The following is a 17092-nucleotide window of genomic DNA, read 5'->3' as shown; positions in this document are numbered from 1 at the left end:
AAGAGTCAAGCTCCATCTCCTCCCCATCCAATGTTAAAGGACGGCGTGGTTAGCGGAGGTACAAAATTCCTAACTCAAAAAGTAACTACCTGAAAGAAATAGGTCTGGGAGGGGCAGTTCTGATTTGGTCCTTGGTAACCTACACGAGGTAAATTATTGAGTGCTATTCGCTTAATTCAGGAAAAGACATGTAATTTTAGAGTTATAACATTTTGCGTTATAACATTATGCGTTAGAAAATAATTATAACATTTACGTTAAAAAGTTATTACAATATGCGTAAACTTTATTACATTTTGCGTAATTTTATTACATTTTGCGAAATTATTACATTTTGCGGCGATTGTTTTTACATTTTGCGTTAGTATTACATTTTCGGCGTTGTTTTTACATTTTGCGATAGTAACATTTTCGGCGTAACAGGGGAGTATGGAGATTTTCTGGAACAGTTCCCATCCCCATATATTGTAAACAGAAAATAACCGGGCCAACATATAACCAACAGTTGCAAACATTTTCTGTAATAATACTTAACTAAACTACTAAACTAAACTACTAAATACTTTCACACTCAAGTGAAAACCGCTCTATGCTGTGACTAAAAATAAACTACCGTTATTTTCTCGATTAAATGCCCCTGGTTTTTACCGTATTTCAAACTTAGCCTGGCGGACCCGGCAATAATTTGACTCGTGTAGTTTCTTTGAGCCCTATGTTCGTTAAGTATAGGTTTTTATACCTCAAATAAATACATGAGGGGGCTTTTTTCAACTCCGCCTTGTTTATTCGGCGTTCAATCGAGAAAATACGGTAGTATACCTGCTACCATGTACATAGTAAAGGACTATTTTATTAGTAACAGTTGTCTGAGAAATTTTATTTGCTATTTTTATTTTATTACATATTGGAGATAAGATAACTACTATGAGTACTGTTTACAAAATGAAAACACTATTTTACAAAAGCATGTAACATGACAAATACCAAAAATTTATTTAAAAAAATGAATTGTGTTAATCTAGCTACATGTGTACATCTTGTCCAGCATTGACTTCAACACTTGCAACAATTTTTAAAAGATATTAATGAAAAAAAAAATCCGGCACGCGAGGGTCTCTTTATAAGGAGCCGACATGACTTATTCAATTTTTTTGTATAAAAGCAAGAGAATTCTCTTGATAAATGTTTTAATCACCGGATTTTACTCTAAGTCAAGGAAAAAACTATAGGTTTAGCTCTTTAATGCTCAACATTTGACTTCAATTCATGAGAAAAAAACATGAAATAAACAGACTGAATTCAAATTAATCCTTTCTAACGATAAAAGACCATAAAAGGGGTAAAGATTCTTTGCCTAGCTTGTTAACAACAAACGTACAATCCCAAGTTAAGTCTTGTCAGATTTATATCCTCCTCACTGTCTTTCATAAATTCTTTTCATGTAAGCTGGGAGAATTTCATTGTTCATTGTTCAGGTCAACATCCCTCAGCTCATGATGTTCTCTACCCTCCTTACAGTTTGGCTTGACAGTGTATTGGAAGAATAATGAGGAGAAGTTAGGTTAATTTTTTATCACTCTTGAAAAAAAGAGAACCTTGAAACAACCTCCATTTGGTGCCAAAATATTTAACACATTCGTCAATGAGGCTGCAAGCTGAGTTGGCTAAAAAAAGATGATATTTCTCGAATATTAAGAGGATCCCAAAGTTAAGGGCTCCAGCCTCCATCACCACCATAAAAAACACTGCCTGGTTTGTGTCAAACGTTTTTAAGGCTTAATGCAGCAAAATAATGTTAGGGGTCTGAGCAGCAAAACAGTGAGGTTCCACAACAAACGTTTTAGGGCTCCCACGCCCTGGCCATCCCCATTTGGGACCCTGAAAGGTATTTGTTAGATATAACAGACACCTGTCCTACTAGGAAGTAGACAGTCCATGAACTTGAACGGATTATTTTCCATAAGTTTAAACATTTTTCATACAAGTCAAAGCTGTTTGGGATATCTTGGGCAAACTATCATAATTAAAATTTTTCTATTGAAACAGCGTGTAAATGTAAAATGAAAGTTTGCTCATATTAAGTGCAATTTATACAAAATAGTCCATGTAAGTATCCTTCTATCTTAATGCAGTGTATTTGACACTAGCAACCTTTTCTTTCGTGTGTTAAAAATTTAACAGTGGAGCATAAATCTTCTAATAATCTTTTATAACTATTTTCTTCTTAAAAGGGAAGATTGTCTTTTTATATAATTTTTGATCAAGCCATGCTTGCAAATAACTAATTTACGCTCAAAAAATATCTTTACAATTATCTTAGATTTAGCTAATTTTATCTTTTATATCTGTGACTACACATTTAACAAATTCTTAGCTAGATGTGGAGAGCGAGAATGTTTGTTAATAAAGTGTTTTTGCTGTACGGTCTTGAACTGGTGTAAGAGTTCCTTGAAATTGATATTCTGTACATGTTCACGCAAAGGGAAGTCATGTGCATCTTGTCTATCACTGAAAAATAGAACAGAGACTATCACAATAAATATAATGGTCATAGCCACTGTCTATTAATGGTCCCCCTATGGCCCCTTTTTTTTGTTTTTTTTTTTTTTTTTTTTTTTTGTTTTAACAGAACTATTTGGCTTTAGACTTCTCAATTACGCCCATGATGGTGTCTCTTAAAAAGGCTACATCACTGAGATTTTTCAGATTTTTGGTCTAAATCTCTAAACTGTTGGAAATTAGTGGTAGGCAACTCACCCTAAGAAAATCATTATTTTTGAACATCCTAAAAGCAAGATATAACTTTAAATTTGCTAAGAGAATTTAAACAACAGCTTTAAGTAGCAATTTTTTTAAAACAAGCGCAAACAACTTGGATTACAACTTGTGGCAATTGTATGTTCAATTCCATCCATCCGCAGCCAAAGATGCTTGTTAACAGTTTTCTAAACACAAGTTATATTTTGGATGTTCAATATATGTTAAACTTGACAAAGCCCTTTAGGATATCTGATAAAATCCTATTCAAACTTACCACTAAGCATTTCTGTGCCAATCAGCTTTTCGGTGGCAATTCTTTGCCTTTCACAAAGGGCTATCATTTGAAAACGTCAGCTATTCAAAATTGACTACAGCAGTTCAATTACCTCAATCAACTTCCAGTTGATAATCAACATTTTAATTTAGTGTTTTACTTGCCTGTGGCATAACACTTTCTTTAGAACTACATGTAATAAATCTTTGCCAAAAAGTCATACTGTACTTACAGAGGTCTTAGTGATTTAATTTCAGTTATTTACCTTACCCCCTTGAGACAATAAAATTGAGCATCACGTTGCATTTTTACCTGATATTAGAAGAAAGCACTCTTCCATTTGGCACACAGTCCAGTCTGTTTCTTAATGTTGTAAATGCATCACTTTGTGGGAGAAGCATTAGCAAGCCATATAATGACTTCAGAAGAAAATGGTTGTGCTGTGTGTCGAGGAGCTGAAGACGTAAGTCTGTACAAATGAAAAAAGCAAAGTTATCACTTTTATTTATTCCTGTGTGACATTAATTTTTTCTTCCAGATGATGGATCTGTATGTGTATTTTGATGCGCTTACTGTGGAAGTTCCAAAGAAATCGAAGAACATCATAATTATGGTAAAATTAACCTGTAACATGCATAATGACTGATCATCAACCTAACACTTACTGTACATCACATCTCTGTAACTTCAATAATAATAATTATTGAGAGAGGAAAAAATAATTAAATGAATGGTAAAACCAAGGAGTATTTGTAGTTCATATAGTGTGAACATCCAGGTGGGAGTAAAAGTCACGTAGTTCTGAAAAGAACTGTTTAAGTTGCCAACAACAGTTCTTTCCCCTTCTTTCACCTGACCCAGATGATCATAATGTACACTCTACATAAAAATAATTACCAATGCTTCTACTCACATGTAAATATAGGAGACTCTATGAGCTGAACCAGTTTATCAATCTGAACAAGAAACTCAACATTCACTTCTAGATGGCCACTGATAAAAACTCAGTCAAGGAAAACCTCTTTGGAATACAAACTGTTTGAAGTCAAAAGAAGACATTGAACTTTTTCACATACCAACGGTACACACTGCACCCTTTTCTATTCCCTTCGATTGAGTAGCCTTAGAAAATACGGCTGTTCAAAGTACATGTACATGCAGAGCCTGTTATGTTTTGCTATTCAATATTTTGAAAGGACCTTTTTCTCTTTGACAGTTTTCCCTATCCTTTTTCTTCTTTCAACTAATAAGTCCCTGACCTTTTATGGCTCCGTAAAGGATGTAACCCTTTTAGGCAGAGCCTCCTTGTATCAGGGCCGTAACTAGCAAGAGGCAAGACGAGGCACTTGCCTTGTCTAGATTTTTTGACCCAAAATTAAAAACAAAATATGCTGTTGGGAAAATAATCCCCAGAAGAACAAGATTGATCTTTCTCAGGAAATGCATCAAGAAAAATGTCTCTGAAAGAGTTTCAAAGCTTCTAGATTTTAAAATTTTATGAAGGGCCTGTCCCCAAAACCCCTTAGCAAAATCTTGCCTCGTTTATTGCAAAGGTCTGGTTACAGCCCTGCTTATATAGTCCATCATAGGGTATGCCCCTTCCCCATAGGAAATTACTGTCATTCAATGATGTCATTTGAGATGCATTTTAGATTTATTATTTTCTGATAATAATAGTGATTCTTATAGATCAATATTCTCTTTATGCAAATAAATCTTAAATCTATTCTTGCCAGAATATGATCTTTAAAGGATACAAGATCATGAGCAGTTCACATGCATGTTGGTAGTTCTGTGTCAGCAAGCACAGGGACACCGTTGCCACAGGATTGTGACACCATGACTGGTATAAACAGCAGAACAGTGAACAGCTCTCCTAGTAACAAACAAACAAAGATCATGGGAGTTAAAAAAGAAAAAAAAAAAAAAAAGAAAAAGAAAAAAAAAAAAAAGGGAGAAACAAGGGAAAGGAAGCGCGAGTGGCGGGGTGTCGAGTACCGAGTTCGAGTTACCGGGGTTCTACTGTATTTCCACAATGTCAAACAACATCTCCTTTATTCAGTACTAACTTTTTCAAAAGAAACACACATCACTCAGAACAACAGATCAAAGGCTTCTGTGAGCCAGCTAATAGACGCATTGGATTAAATGCATAAATTAATTGTTTACCAGAATGGAGTAAGTGAGTGCCATTTGGGTCCATTACTAAACCTCATTACATGACTATATGTCACTACCATGAGCTAAAAAAAAAAAAAAACTGCAGTCTTCTTACCGCTGTTGCCAGTTCCCTTAGCTGATCTCTGAGATCAAACAGCTCGCTGGACGTAAGTAGAATCATGTTTAGATATCGCACCATCAATGACGCAAACTGAAAGTCTTCTTCTTGAAGAAGGATTTCTGACATTGCTCTGTAAATATCCTCTGCATTTAACAGAAGACACAGTTGCCTGGAAGATAAGATAACATAATGACTGTGTAAGTGGACTTAAAAAATAATACAAACCAAAACTAGTTACTTTTCACGCCATGTCAAGTACCGGTACATGTCACATCATGTCATGATTATTTTGTCAAGAACAGGCCACATCATGCTGCATCAAGTACATGTCATGCCATTTAATGTCATGTCATGGGAAGTACATATATGACACACAGTATATTGTGCCTTGTCAGGTTCATGTCATGTCATGTTATGTACAGTACACTTCACATCATGTCACCTAATGTCAAGAACATGTCATGCCATTTTATGTCATGTCATGTCATTTGGGAGGCATGGTGGCCTAATGGTTAGCGCGTTCGCCTCCGAGTCGAACGGCCCGGGTTCGAGGCCTGGCCGGGGAGCTGCGTTAAGTGTTCTTGGGCAAGACACTTTACTCTCACAGTGCCTCTCTCCACCCAGGTGTACAAATGGGTACCAGCGAATTTACTGCTGGGGGGTAACCCTGCGATGGACTAGCATCCCATCCAGGGGGGAGTAGCAATACTCCTGGTCGCTTAATGCTACGGAAACCGGGATAAGCTCCGGCTGTATGAGCCTCATGGCTCGGACACAGACTTTACCTACCTACCATGGGAAGTACATATATGATACACAGTATATTGTGCCTTGTCAGGTTCATGTCATGTCATGTTATGTACAGTACACTTCACTTCATGTCACCTAATGTCAAGAACATGTCAAGTCCCATCGTGTCAAGTACTGTACATGTAAATGCCATTTCATGTTACGTTCATGTCACATGATCATGTCATGTTTAGTTCATGTCATGATCTGATCATACTATGTCAAGTTATGTCATGTCTATGTCAAATCATGTCATGTCAAGTACATTGTATGTGTCATATGACAATGTCATGTCAAGATCATGCCATGTCACATCATGTCATGTCAAGTTTATTGTACATGTCATAACTATATCATGTCAAGTTATGTCATGTCAAGTACATGTACATCAAATTCCAATTATAATTTATCTAACATTACCTCAAAATGAATGACCCTCTCTCCTCTAACAGCTTTCTGTCTGTTCTGAACAGGGACATCACATTGTTCATGAACTTATGAAAGTATTTGTTAAGTTGTCTGTGTGGTGCAGAGGTCTGCTCTGAGGCTGGTGAGCTTGACTCAGACATACTCTGTGAGGGACTGTTCCTTGGTGGCCCAGCTGGGGAGGCCGAAATCTCTGCAAGTGCTTCAAGAACAAGTAGAACAACCTGTGGAAAAGAAAAAAAATGCCTCAGATTTAAACTTACATTTGATACTCAGTGGAGTGCATGCATGTACATGTACATTTTCATGTACATCATAATATCATTATATCATCAATAAATTTTAACAGGTACTTAGGGGTAATTTGATTTCATATAATAATATTAATTGCTCGTAGCTGTTCATCAATGATCATAATCTTTTATCAAATTCATCACTTGAATCTCCTCTCGGTTAGTTTGAATTAAATGATCACTTGAAACAAAAGTTTCTCCAGGATAAGGGCACTATCAGGTCAGGCAATGAAATCAGCAACATTGTCAGTACTTGTAACAGACATTTTTGCATGTTATGCATAAATAAAAACAAAATAAACTACAATATTTAGAAAGGAAGCCAGGTCAAACTAGAATTTGGAAATGTTGGTGTTTCAGGAGGGAGGATAATTGGAGAACCCAGAGAAAAACTCTCAGAACTAGGTGAGAACTAACCTGAGATCATGCCCTCCCTCGCTACTTACAGTACCACTCCTTTGCAAGGGAAAAAAACGCCTGATCGCAGGTTAGGTGAGAACCAACAACAAACTCAACCATATATGGTGCCAAGTAAGTCCGGGAAGCAAAACCAGAGGCGAGGACTCTCACCACTGTGCCATCCCTGCTCCATATGTTGATATGTTTTGTAAATAATCTTATGGATGTTCACTGGTTGACGTCGGCATTTCTTTTAGATTTTGCCATTTAAAGTTGAGCATGTGAACATAATTGCGAGTTTTTTCATGGAAAGCACCTTATAGTTAAAACAAACCTGTAGGCAATTTCTTACCTCATCTGAGGGATCTGACAAGGTCTTTAAAAGTTCTGGAAAAAGCTGTTCAATTTGACCAAATATCTGCAACATAATAATCAAAATTACAGACTGTGTCTAACCACAAAATGTTGTACAATTTTCAATCTATTACTGATTTAAGACCAACTCGACATTTAATATCCAGTTGCTTCATAAAAAGAGATTGCCTTTGCAACATCACCATTAGACAAGTATAACTTAGCATCATAGGCCTGCAATGTGTGCAAAGAGCTTCAGCTTCATAGCCCTATAAACTGATTGCACTCTCTGGACAAAAAATTATACACTCATGTGCAGTTGTTTTCAGGTTCAATGAAGATTGTCTTACAGCATTGATCTGTTTAGTAAAGCTAATACATTGGTTAACTACATGTGTACTGACCCAGTTCAAACCTCACACTATTCACTGTATGACAAGCAGACTCACCTTATTAGGTGTCTTCATGTGAAGCAGTAGCACCCATCGCAGCACAGCTATTCTTGTCTGTATTGACTTGTGTGATAACTGGACAGTCAGAACATTAACTACTGGGCCGAGATCCAACTGAGTTTGAGTTTCAACAAAATCATTATCACAGTCCATGGATATGGCATCGCTGTCAACATCTTTATCGTCATCTTCTGTGATCAATCGCATCAAACTTTGATTGACAGTTTTGGCAACTTCCTTGATATATGGACATAGTTAAGGATAGAACAATCTATCAACAAGTAATTAAATTAACTGATCAAATTATAACTATAATTTGAAGGGGTGCGTAGAATAACGCCCTAAGCTATAAGTGACTCCTGATCTAAATGAAATTCTCCCTTTGATTTACAAGTATATACAAGGTAGATTAGAAGGAGAATCTAGCAAATTATCAAAGGTCACTTAATAGGTCTTTATTCCAGGCATCCCACCATTCATTTTGTCGGCAGTATGTTTATCATAACCAGGGTACATGTAGGAATGCTATTTATTACATCTGATATTAGCCTATCAAAATCTCCTCACAGGTGTCCAAACATTTTTAACAAGTCAGCTGGGAGAACATGATTTAATGACAAAGGCCAGTCTTCACATTCCCAAAGAAATGGCAGGATCATGGAACACAATATTAGCGACAACGTCATGTAAACGTCCATTTCCACATGAAGCAAATGAAACATGAGATGTCTGCACACAGGCTATTTTCCCTAGTATTTACAGTTCCTATAGTCACATAATCTACACGTTTGAGGAAGAGAGATATTAATCACTCTAATTCTGATTAAATTAAGTCAAAGACTGTTCTTGAAGCAGGTTTCAACAGTAAAAACGTTCTTTTTAATGTCAATTGTTCCAAAAAATAAAACAAAGTATGTTTGCAATTTAAGGTTTAAAACTTTACTCCCTTCTTTCCTGTTGACAACTAAAAGAGTGAAAGAGGCAAACTCTCTGATCAAACTCTATAGATCCTTGACACTCTAGAAATAAAAGGATATTTTGCTTGTCTTGTTCATATGCCATACAAGGCAATATTGCTTTTAAAATTCCTGCACTGAATGGTAACATTGTCCGCCCTGAAAGAGCGATAAACTCTCTCAGCCAAGTGATGGCTGTAAACTGAATCACCTCATCTGCAAAGAAATCAAAATGTCATAATTTATTGGTCATGCATTAGATTATACCTCACCTACAAAAGTCAATCATTTCACTGGTTGGTGCCTTTAGAAAAGGGTTTTCTTTTAAAAGATAAATTTCCAAATGATGCCTTGGATGTTCTGGAGCTAAAATTGAAAGGAGGCATGAGAAATAAAGATAAGATGTTCTACATGACACGAGCATGGGACAAAGAAAAATTCTGAGTCCCCGACGGGAATCGAACCCATGGCCTCCCAGATACCGGTTGGGCGCTCTAACCAACTGAGCTACGAGAGACTCGTTGTGAGCTGGGCCATTTTACTAGGTTGATATGTGACACGCGTCCTGCATACTGCTAGGATCAGCAATGTCGAATTCATCAAGTTTTGTAGTAAATAATAAAGATGGTAAATTTTAAGCTCGGTAATAAATAATAAAGATAAGATGTTCTACATGACACGAGCATGGGACAAAGAAAAATTCTGAGTCCCCGACGGGAATCGAACCCATGGCCTCCCAGATACCGGTTGGGCGCTCTAACCAACTGAGCTACAAGAGACTCGTTGTGAGCTGGGCCATTTTACTAGGTTGATATGTGACACGTGTCCTGCATACTGCTAGGATCAGCAATGTCGAATTCATCAAGTTTTGTAGTAAATAATAAAGATGGTAAATTTTAAGCTCGGTAATAAATAATAAAGATAAGATGTTCTACATGACACGAGCATGGGACAAAGAAAAATTCTGAGTCCCCGACAGGAATCGAACCCATGGCCTCCCAGATACCGGTTGGGCGCTCTAACCAACTGAGCTACGAGAGACTCGTTGTGAGCTGGGCCATTTTTACTAGGTTGATATGTGACACGCGTCCTGCATACCCAGGGGGGGTACTTGCAGTATACATGTACATGACGGGGAGGTCCGACGTATTTTTTTCGGTTGAAAATTTACACCCTCGGTATTTTTTTGGGTCAAGAGATCTGTCATATATTTTTTTAGGTCTTAAAGTCTGTTTTATTGAATAAATCAGTATAGAGGTGCTAGGTCTTGTACTTTTTGGGGTAGAAAATTTTGATGTCAGGTTATTTTTTTGGGTGTAAAATTTCAGGCTCATGTATTTTTTTGGGTTCGCAATATGAAGCTCCGTCGGACCCCCCCGTCATGTATACTGCAAGTACCCCCCTGGGCCTGCATACTGCTAGGATCAGCAATGTCGAATTCATCAAGTTTTGTAGTAAATAATAAAGATGGTAAATTTTAAGCTCAGTAATAAATAATAACGATAAGATGTTCTACATGACATGAGCATGGGACAAAGAAAAATTCTGAGTCCCCGACGGGAATCGAACCCATGGCCTCCCAGATACCGGTTGGGCGCTCTAACCGACTGAGCTACGAGAGACTCGTTGTGAGCTGGGCCATTTTTACTAGGTTGATATGTGACACGCGTCCTGCATACCCAGGGGGGGTACTTGCAGTATACATGTACATGACGGGGAGGTCCGACATATTTTTTTCGGTTGAAAATTTACACCCTCGGTATTTTTTTGGGTCAAGAGATCTGTCATATATTTTTTTAGGTCTTAAAGTCTGTTTTATTGAATAAATCAGTATAGAGGTGCTAGGTCTTGTACTTTTTGGGGTAGAAAATTTTGATGTCAGGTTATTTTTTTGGGTGTAAAATTTCAGGCTCATGTATTTTTTTGGGTTCGCAATATGAAGCTCCGTCGGACCCCCCCGTCATGTATACTGCAAGTACCCCCCCTGGGCCTGCATACTGCTAGGATCAGCAATGTCGAATTCATCAAGTTTTGTAGTAAATAATAAAGATGGTAAATTTTAAGCTCAGTAATAAATAATAACGATAAGATGTTCTACATGACATGAGCATGGGACAAAGAAAAATTCTGAGTCCCCGACGGGAATCGAACCCATGGCCTCCCAGATACCGGTTGGGTGCTCTAACCAACTGAGCTACGAGAGACTCGTTGTGAGCTGGGCCATTTTACTAGGTTGATATGTGACACGCGTCCTGCATACTGCTAGGATCAGCAATGTCGAATTCATCAAGTTTTGTAGTAAATAATAAAGATGGTAAATTTTGAGCTCGGTAATAAATAATAAAGATAAGATGTTCTACATGACACGAGCATGGGACAAAGAAAAATTCTGAGTCCCCGACGGGAATCGAACCCATGGCCTCCCAGATACCGGTTGGGCGCTCTAACCGACTGAGCTACGAGAGACTCGTTGTGAGCTGGGCCATTTTACTAGGTTGATATGTGACACGCGTCCTGCATACTGCTAGGATCAGCAATGTCGAATTCATCAAGTTTTGTAGTAAATAATAAAGATGGTATATTTTACCATCATGAGAAAGCGAGGCATGAGAAAGTTACAATTTCAAACCTCCCACCCTCTCCCCCCTTACATGATTTTGCTGATTAAAAAACCCAATCTCTTTTCTCTTCATCCAAGATTGAAATTTTCCTTACTCGGGAGATTACCAAAAAGTTTAAAGAAATAGTTAGTTCGCCAAATATACAGACTCTCAAAACTTCACTTAGTCTAAAAGACACATGTTCCATGTACCTGATGGTAGATCTCAATTACATGTAAGTGTATCACTTATAAGAGATAACAATCTGCAGGTTGCATTGATTTAAATATATACGTGCGTCCTGATATTCCTTATTCACTATAGTTTCCATTCATTTTTCTGTTTCATTTGTGTACATAAAGATGAGAAAAAGAAGAAAAATCAGATACTTCACCTTCTGACTGCGAGTGGATAACCAAAATATTGACCATGTGAGCAAAGTTGACATTTTTTGATTCTCTTTTGATTCCTCTGAGAAATTCACCAAGTACTGCCTCACACCTACACAACATCAATTAGTAAATAAAGACAATCACTTAACAGTGATCTGAAAGCACGTACAGTGTACATGTTCCTGAGTTTGAGAACAACGCTAATTCAGTAGTCGCAAGTATGGTACAAAGAAAAAAATTCTGAACCCCAATTGAAGATGAACTCATGACCTTAGAACTGCACATTGATCAGACGTCCTTACCATTGAGTAACAGGAAGACTCTTGGTGAGCTACATGTAGATCACTTACTAGAGTAACTTTCTTTTAATAAGCCCCTTTCCCTTAGGGCCGATTTTCATGGTACAACTTTCTTGCAGGCGACAAGCTTATAATTTTATCAGGTCTACAACATGACTTAGGACTTTTTACACATACTATTTACACGACACAAGTTGTGTTGTAGTCATGGTGTAAACGTGTCACATGCGATTTATAATCATAGGCAAAATCGTACTGTGTAATTTGCCCCTAATCAGCCCCTCTCTATATTAAGCCCCCCTCTGCTCTTTCCAAAATGGTCAATCATGACAAATTTGTGAACATAATATTTACAATATGGTATCGTTGTTTATGTTTTAAAGTTATTCATCCACCATGTTTACTTTGAAATGTGTAACTAGTCAGCACTAAAACATTAAAAAGTCCACTTCATTTCACATGTCAGACTAACATATATGGTTTGAAATAACCTCCCCCGATAAAGTCCCCACCCACGGTCCCTATCCCAAGAGCATTTACGATAATCTTTATTTTTAATTAAGGGTTGGCAATAACTAACATTTTTCTGATTTCAGCATTGCGATCCTTGAAAATATTAAACAGCCCATCAAGGAATTCAGGAAGGTGTGCAATAAGATCCAAGTCAGGAACAGCATCTAAAACCATCAGCTGAAAGACATGCAATAAAATGTTACCACTGAATACCTCATACTACATGCTACAACTCTCAAGCTCTTTGTTTACATAATAGCATGATTGCAACCCTAATATAAAAGCGATTTTCACTTGAGTGTCAAAAGTAATTTGCATTTGCTGTTGAATTGCATTAAACTTAGTGATTACTTGTGCTACATTCTCAGCAAAATTAATGAGAAGCAAAACGAAAACCGATCGTGACTTGCTCGCGCACATTTTCCTGTGCTTGGTACCGGCCACAATGAGTCGCTCTGAGGTTTGATTGGTTCACTGGATTTTTTAATTTGTATCTTATTCAAATACTGACTAGACGTCTAAACAGTGTACTTACCCAAGAGACCAGAAATTGTTTTGCAAAGGGGTTAGCAGTATAAATTCTGTCTCTTAACAATGGAATAAATGACACTAAGTCAAAGGAAGAGCTTTCTGTCACAATATCCTGCAAATATAAGGAGAATGAATGATCTTTAATTTATTCTGAATACTGAGAAAAAAATCTCCCGCAATGATCTACTTACAGAATGCAACTATGCTATTTTAAATAGCAAAGTAGCATAGTTATGTACAGTGTATAAAATCACAGTACTTTTTTGGTGAAATATTCATTTGAACATCATACATGTAATTATCTTCATTTTCACAAAACTGACAAATCTCATCACACATTAAAATTTAATTAAATGAAGACATAATCCAACTCTCATGAAAAATGTGATCAGTTTCCCAACAAGGACAGACGGCCACCATCAACAAGAAATATAAATATTCTAACTACATTGTACATGTTGCTGATCTGTCAGTCTATTTAGATTATAAACTACCACTGTTGACTAACCTTTATTAATCTATCGAGTAGTTCAGCTCCATTTTTCACATTAGGATCAGGATCAGCAGCAAGCTAAAAGTAAAGTGTGTAAATATATTACTTTCATATACAGATTGGCTCAGAATGTTCACATACATGTACACCCTGTATCTAGTACAATGTTACAGCTGCCTTCTGTAGAACATGTGCAACTTGTACAAGAGGGACTGCATGCAAATACAGTCATTGTAAAAAAGGTAAAGTCTGCATACGAGTATAGTGGCCCATCAAGCTGGAGCTTATCCAGCCTGGATTCCATAGCCAGGGCACAAAATTACCGTTACCTTTTTATTCCTAAATATTTTAGAATGGTAGCCAAATCTAAAAATTAATTTTTGTTGCCAAAAAATAAATATATAAAACATTTATACTCTGCCACTTTACCAGATAGAACCTCTAGAATTCTGCTCCCCCCTGGATGGGATGGTAGTCCATCACAGGGTTACTCCCCGGCATTAAATTCGCTGGTATCCATTTACATGTATACACCTGGGTGAAGAGAGGCACTGTGAAAGTAAAGTGTTTAGCCCAAGAACAAAAAGCAGTGCCCCAACCTGGGCTTATTTTCTATTTTTTTTTTTAACCCAGACTGCTTGATTGAGAGTCTAGCGCACTAAGCATACACATGTAAGGTCACCATGTCTCCCAACAAATACATTGTAGACACAAGTTAACAATCTTCACTGGAATATTGTTCATAATTTCCTAAACCATCCAAGAATATTCTAATGAAAAACTACTTATTTCATTTCAAACCAATGGTTTTACTTACCTTGCTCAGGCCATCAAATACATCATTGAAGAACGGCAACACGGAACCTCTTGCTACCTTGGCAATATTATACAGGGCTTCACAAGCATAGTAACGCACTCTACTGTCCTGATCATAGAAGCAAGTGAGTACTGGAGGAATGAGATTCTTCAAGTACAGGCCAGCATCCTGGAAAAGAAGACAAATAAATCAATGTTATTATATAAACATCAGTGAAATACCAGGAAATCTTTCGCAGGAAAACATCATATCTTCACACATGAAAATAACATGTTATTTTCACATGTGAAGATATCAATCTCAGAACATTTTCTGACAAGTTTGCCCTGTTTCAATGCTGAATGAGCAAAAGAAAATCGATATTAAGTCGAAACATCCTCGGATCTTCCTCGGCAATCTTCGGCAGTCTTCGGATATCTTCGGAAATTTTCAGAAAAGTTCGGAAAATGTTCGGAAACATTCGTACGACCTTCGGACAACATTTTGAAAATCTTCGGAAATCTTCGGAAAATCGTCAAAAACGTCGTAATTAGTAGGTTTATATTATAAACAGAATATTACATGGTTGCTTGGAGATATGAAATTTATCTTCTCGTGTTCAAATCAATATCCCACTCGTTCACTGCACTCACTCGTGAGATATCGATTTGAACACTCGAAGATAAATTTCATATCTCTGCGCAACCATGTAATATCCTCTATATCAATGGCAATTGTAAAAAACAAATAAGAATGTTATTTATGACGTTTCTATGTCCTATGTTCAATTTGTACATGTACAACAACAAAGTCAAATGCACTTAATAGTTAACAATACAATTTCTGTCTGGAATTTTGTTTCTTCATGGAAACAATAATATTAAAAATACAGAAATTATTTTGCAAATTTTGATCCTGTATTAAAGATAAGGAACAATCCATTTGGTATACAATTAATTTTGTATATAACCAAGATTAATCTTTATAGGTACAGGGCTGCATTGAATAATTTGTTTTAGTTGAAAGGAAATACGTCCTACTAATACACCATCTTGGTTGGACAAAACAAAATTCTGGTCGGACAGAGTTTTATTCATCGTTGCCGTAAAATGATTTACGATCATAAAATTGACTGGACATCATGTCCGACCACACTTTGGATTTAGTCGGACATGAGCAAATTTTGGTCGGCCAATGTCCGATGACCGACTGTTATATGCGGCCCTGAGGTATATCATATCCTATGTTACATGTAAATTTCCTTTTAGAGAAAAATCAATTATCAGTCAATTAAGTTTAGAGATGCTTAAAGATGATTTCCAGTCCGTACTGCGCAGACTCAGGGTTTGTTTTCATTTTTGTTTTGAATTCGTTGAAACGTTACACTTCGGTGATAGCGTACATGAAGTTTTTTAGTTCGCCATTACAGATCGTTTCGTTCAAGAATAATTTCACGATGAGCTAAAACGTCCGTTTGAAATACCGTCGAGCTTCTTTTACTCGTCATTATTGTTTTGCAAGGAAATCTGGCATTAATAATGAAGAAAAAAGTAAGTTTTGTCCCGGAATTTTTATTTTTGCTCGTAAACATTATTCTGTTTGTGAGACTCACAAAAATTGCAGGCAGAGATTGCGCAGTACGGACTGGAAATCATCTTTAATGTACATGTACCATGTTAGCCCTTCATCGGCGTGCTTTGCTTCGACAAAGGGCTAACACGGAAATGTAGGCTTTCCAAAATTTGCTACAGGTGTTTATTTACCTTTATCAACATTCAGTTGATAATCAACCAAATATCTAATTAACGTGTATATTTTTGTCTAGTTTGAAAACTATCTGTACCTTTCCCAGAGCAATAGCTGTAGCAGCAAGCCCAATAAGGCCTCCTTTTCTTGAATGATTGTTGTGTGAAACTGCAAATTCCTCAGCAAGCACAGAGGTCAGTCGTTTGATTTGTCTCACGTCATTACTGGCCACAAACTCTTTTACCAGGCTGTAATGAAATCGGAGATTGATGAATGAACAAGCGAGTACTTGTCTTGAACAAGATCAAGACTGTTTTAAATCGCCATGACCAATTGATACTCCACATGTGAGAAGATGCAAATAAATGTTGTTTCTTACAATTTTTGCGACTTGCAGGACGATGATAGCGCAAGAATCTTTCAAAATCGAACCAGAATTCTTGTAGTATAATCAAAACAAATGAAGGGTGATAACATTTACGGCATGCTACAATAAACGTGAAGGATTGTCGCGAAATGTAAACTCACAAGCATTTTCAACGAAGTTGACCTACCGTTCTATTTCAAGAGCTGCTGTTTTGCGTTTTTCATAAAGTTTATCGTTCAACCCACGGACAACATTCTGTGTAAGTGGTAAAAGGTCCTTTTCTGCCATTGTAGAAAGAAATCGCACCACATTTATGCGATTTTTTCACGCTGCGAAATCTCAAGACTGAAAGCAACTATCCTGCAGGCGCA

The 17092-nt window shown here is 37.0% G+C and overlaps 1 protein-coding gene across 1 annotated transcript in view; it reads right to left on the bottom strand.

The window, feature by feature from the left end:
• The window catches only part of LOC144649956 (protein VAC14 homolog), a 36825-nt gene extending 19733 nt beyond the window's left edge, over positions 1-17092 (bottom strand). The window contains exons 1-16 of the mRNA XM_078509554.1: positions 16909-17092; positions 16452-16602; positions 14630-14797; positions 13828-13890; positions 13324-13431; positions 12856-12965; positions 11979-12085; positions 9066-9200; positions 8026-8273; positions 7575-7640; positions 6525-6754; positions 5310-5484; positions 4792-4910; positions 3948-4027; positions 3347-3503; positions 584-2508 (exon numbers count right to left, since the gene is read on the bottom strand). Of these exons, the coding sequence (XP_078365680.1) occupies positions 2352-2508; positions 3347-3503; positions 3948-4027; positions 4792-4910; positions 5310-5484; positions 6525-6754; positions 7575-7640; positions 8026-8273; positions 9066-9200; positions 11979-12085; positions 12856-12965; positions 13324-13431; positions 13828-13890; positions 14630-14797; positions 16452-16602; positions 16909-17009 (2175 nt within the window). The 5' untranslated portion in view covers positions 17010-17092 and the 3' untranslated portion in view covers positions 584-2351. The remainder of the gene's footprint in view (positions 1-583; positions 2509-3346; positions 3504-3947; positions 4028-4791; positions 4911-5309; positions 5485-6524; positions 6755-7574; positions 7641-8025; positions 8274-9065; positions 9201-11978; positions 12086-12855; positions 12966-13323; positions 13432-13827; positions 13891-14629; positions 14798-16451; positions 16603-16908) is intronic.

Source organism: Oculina patagonica, chromosome 4, assembly GCF_052425735.1.
Source record: "Oculina patagonica isolate OP01 chromosome 4, crgOcupat, whole genome shotgun sequence".
In the NCBI taxonomy this organism is placed as follows: domain Eukaryota; kingdom Metazoa; phylum Cnidaria; class Anthozoa; order Scleractinia; family Oculinidae; genus Oculina; species Oculina patagonica.
This window is presented reverse-complemented; position numbering and strand designations above follow the sequence as displayed.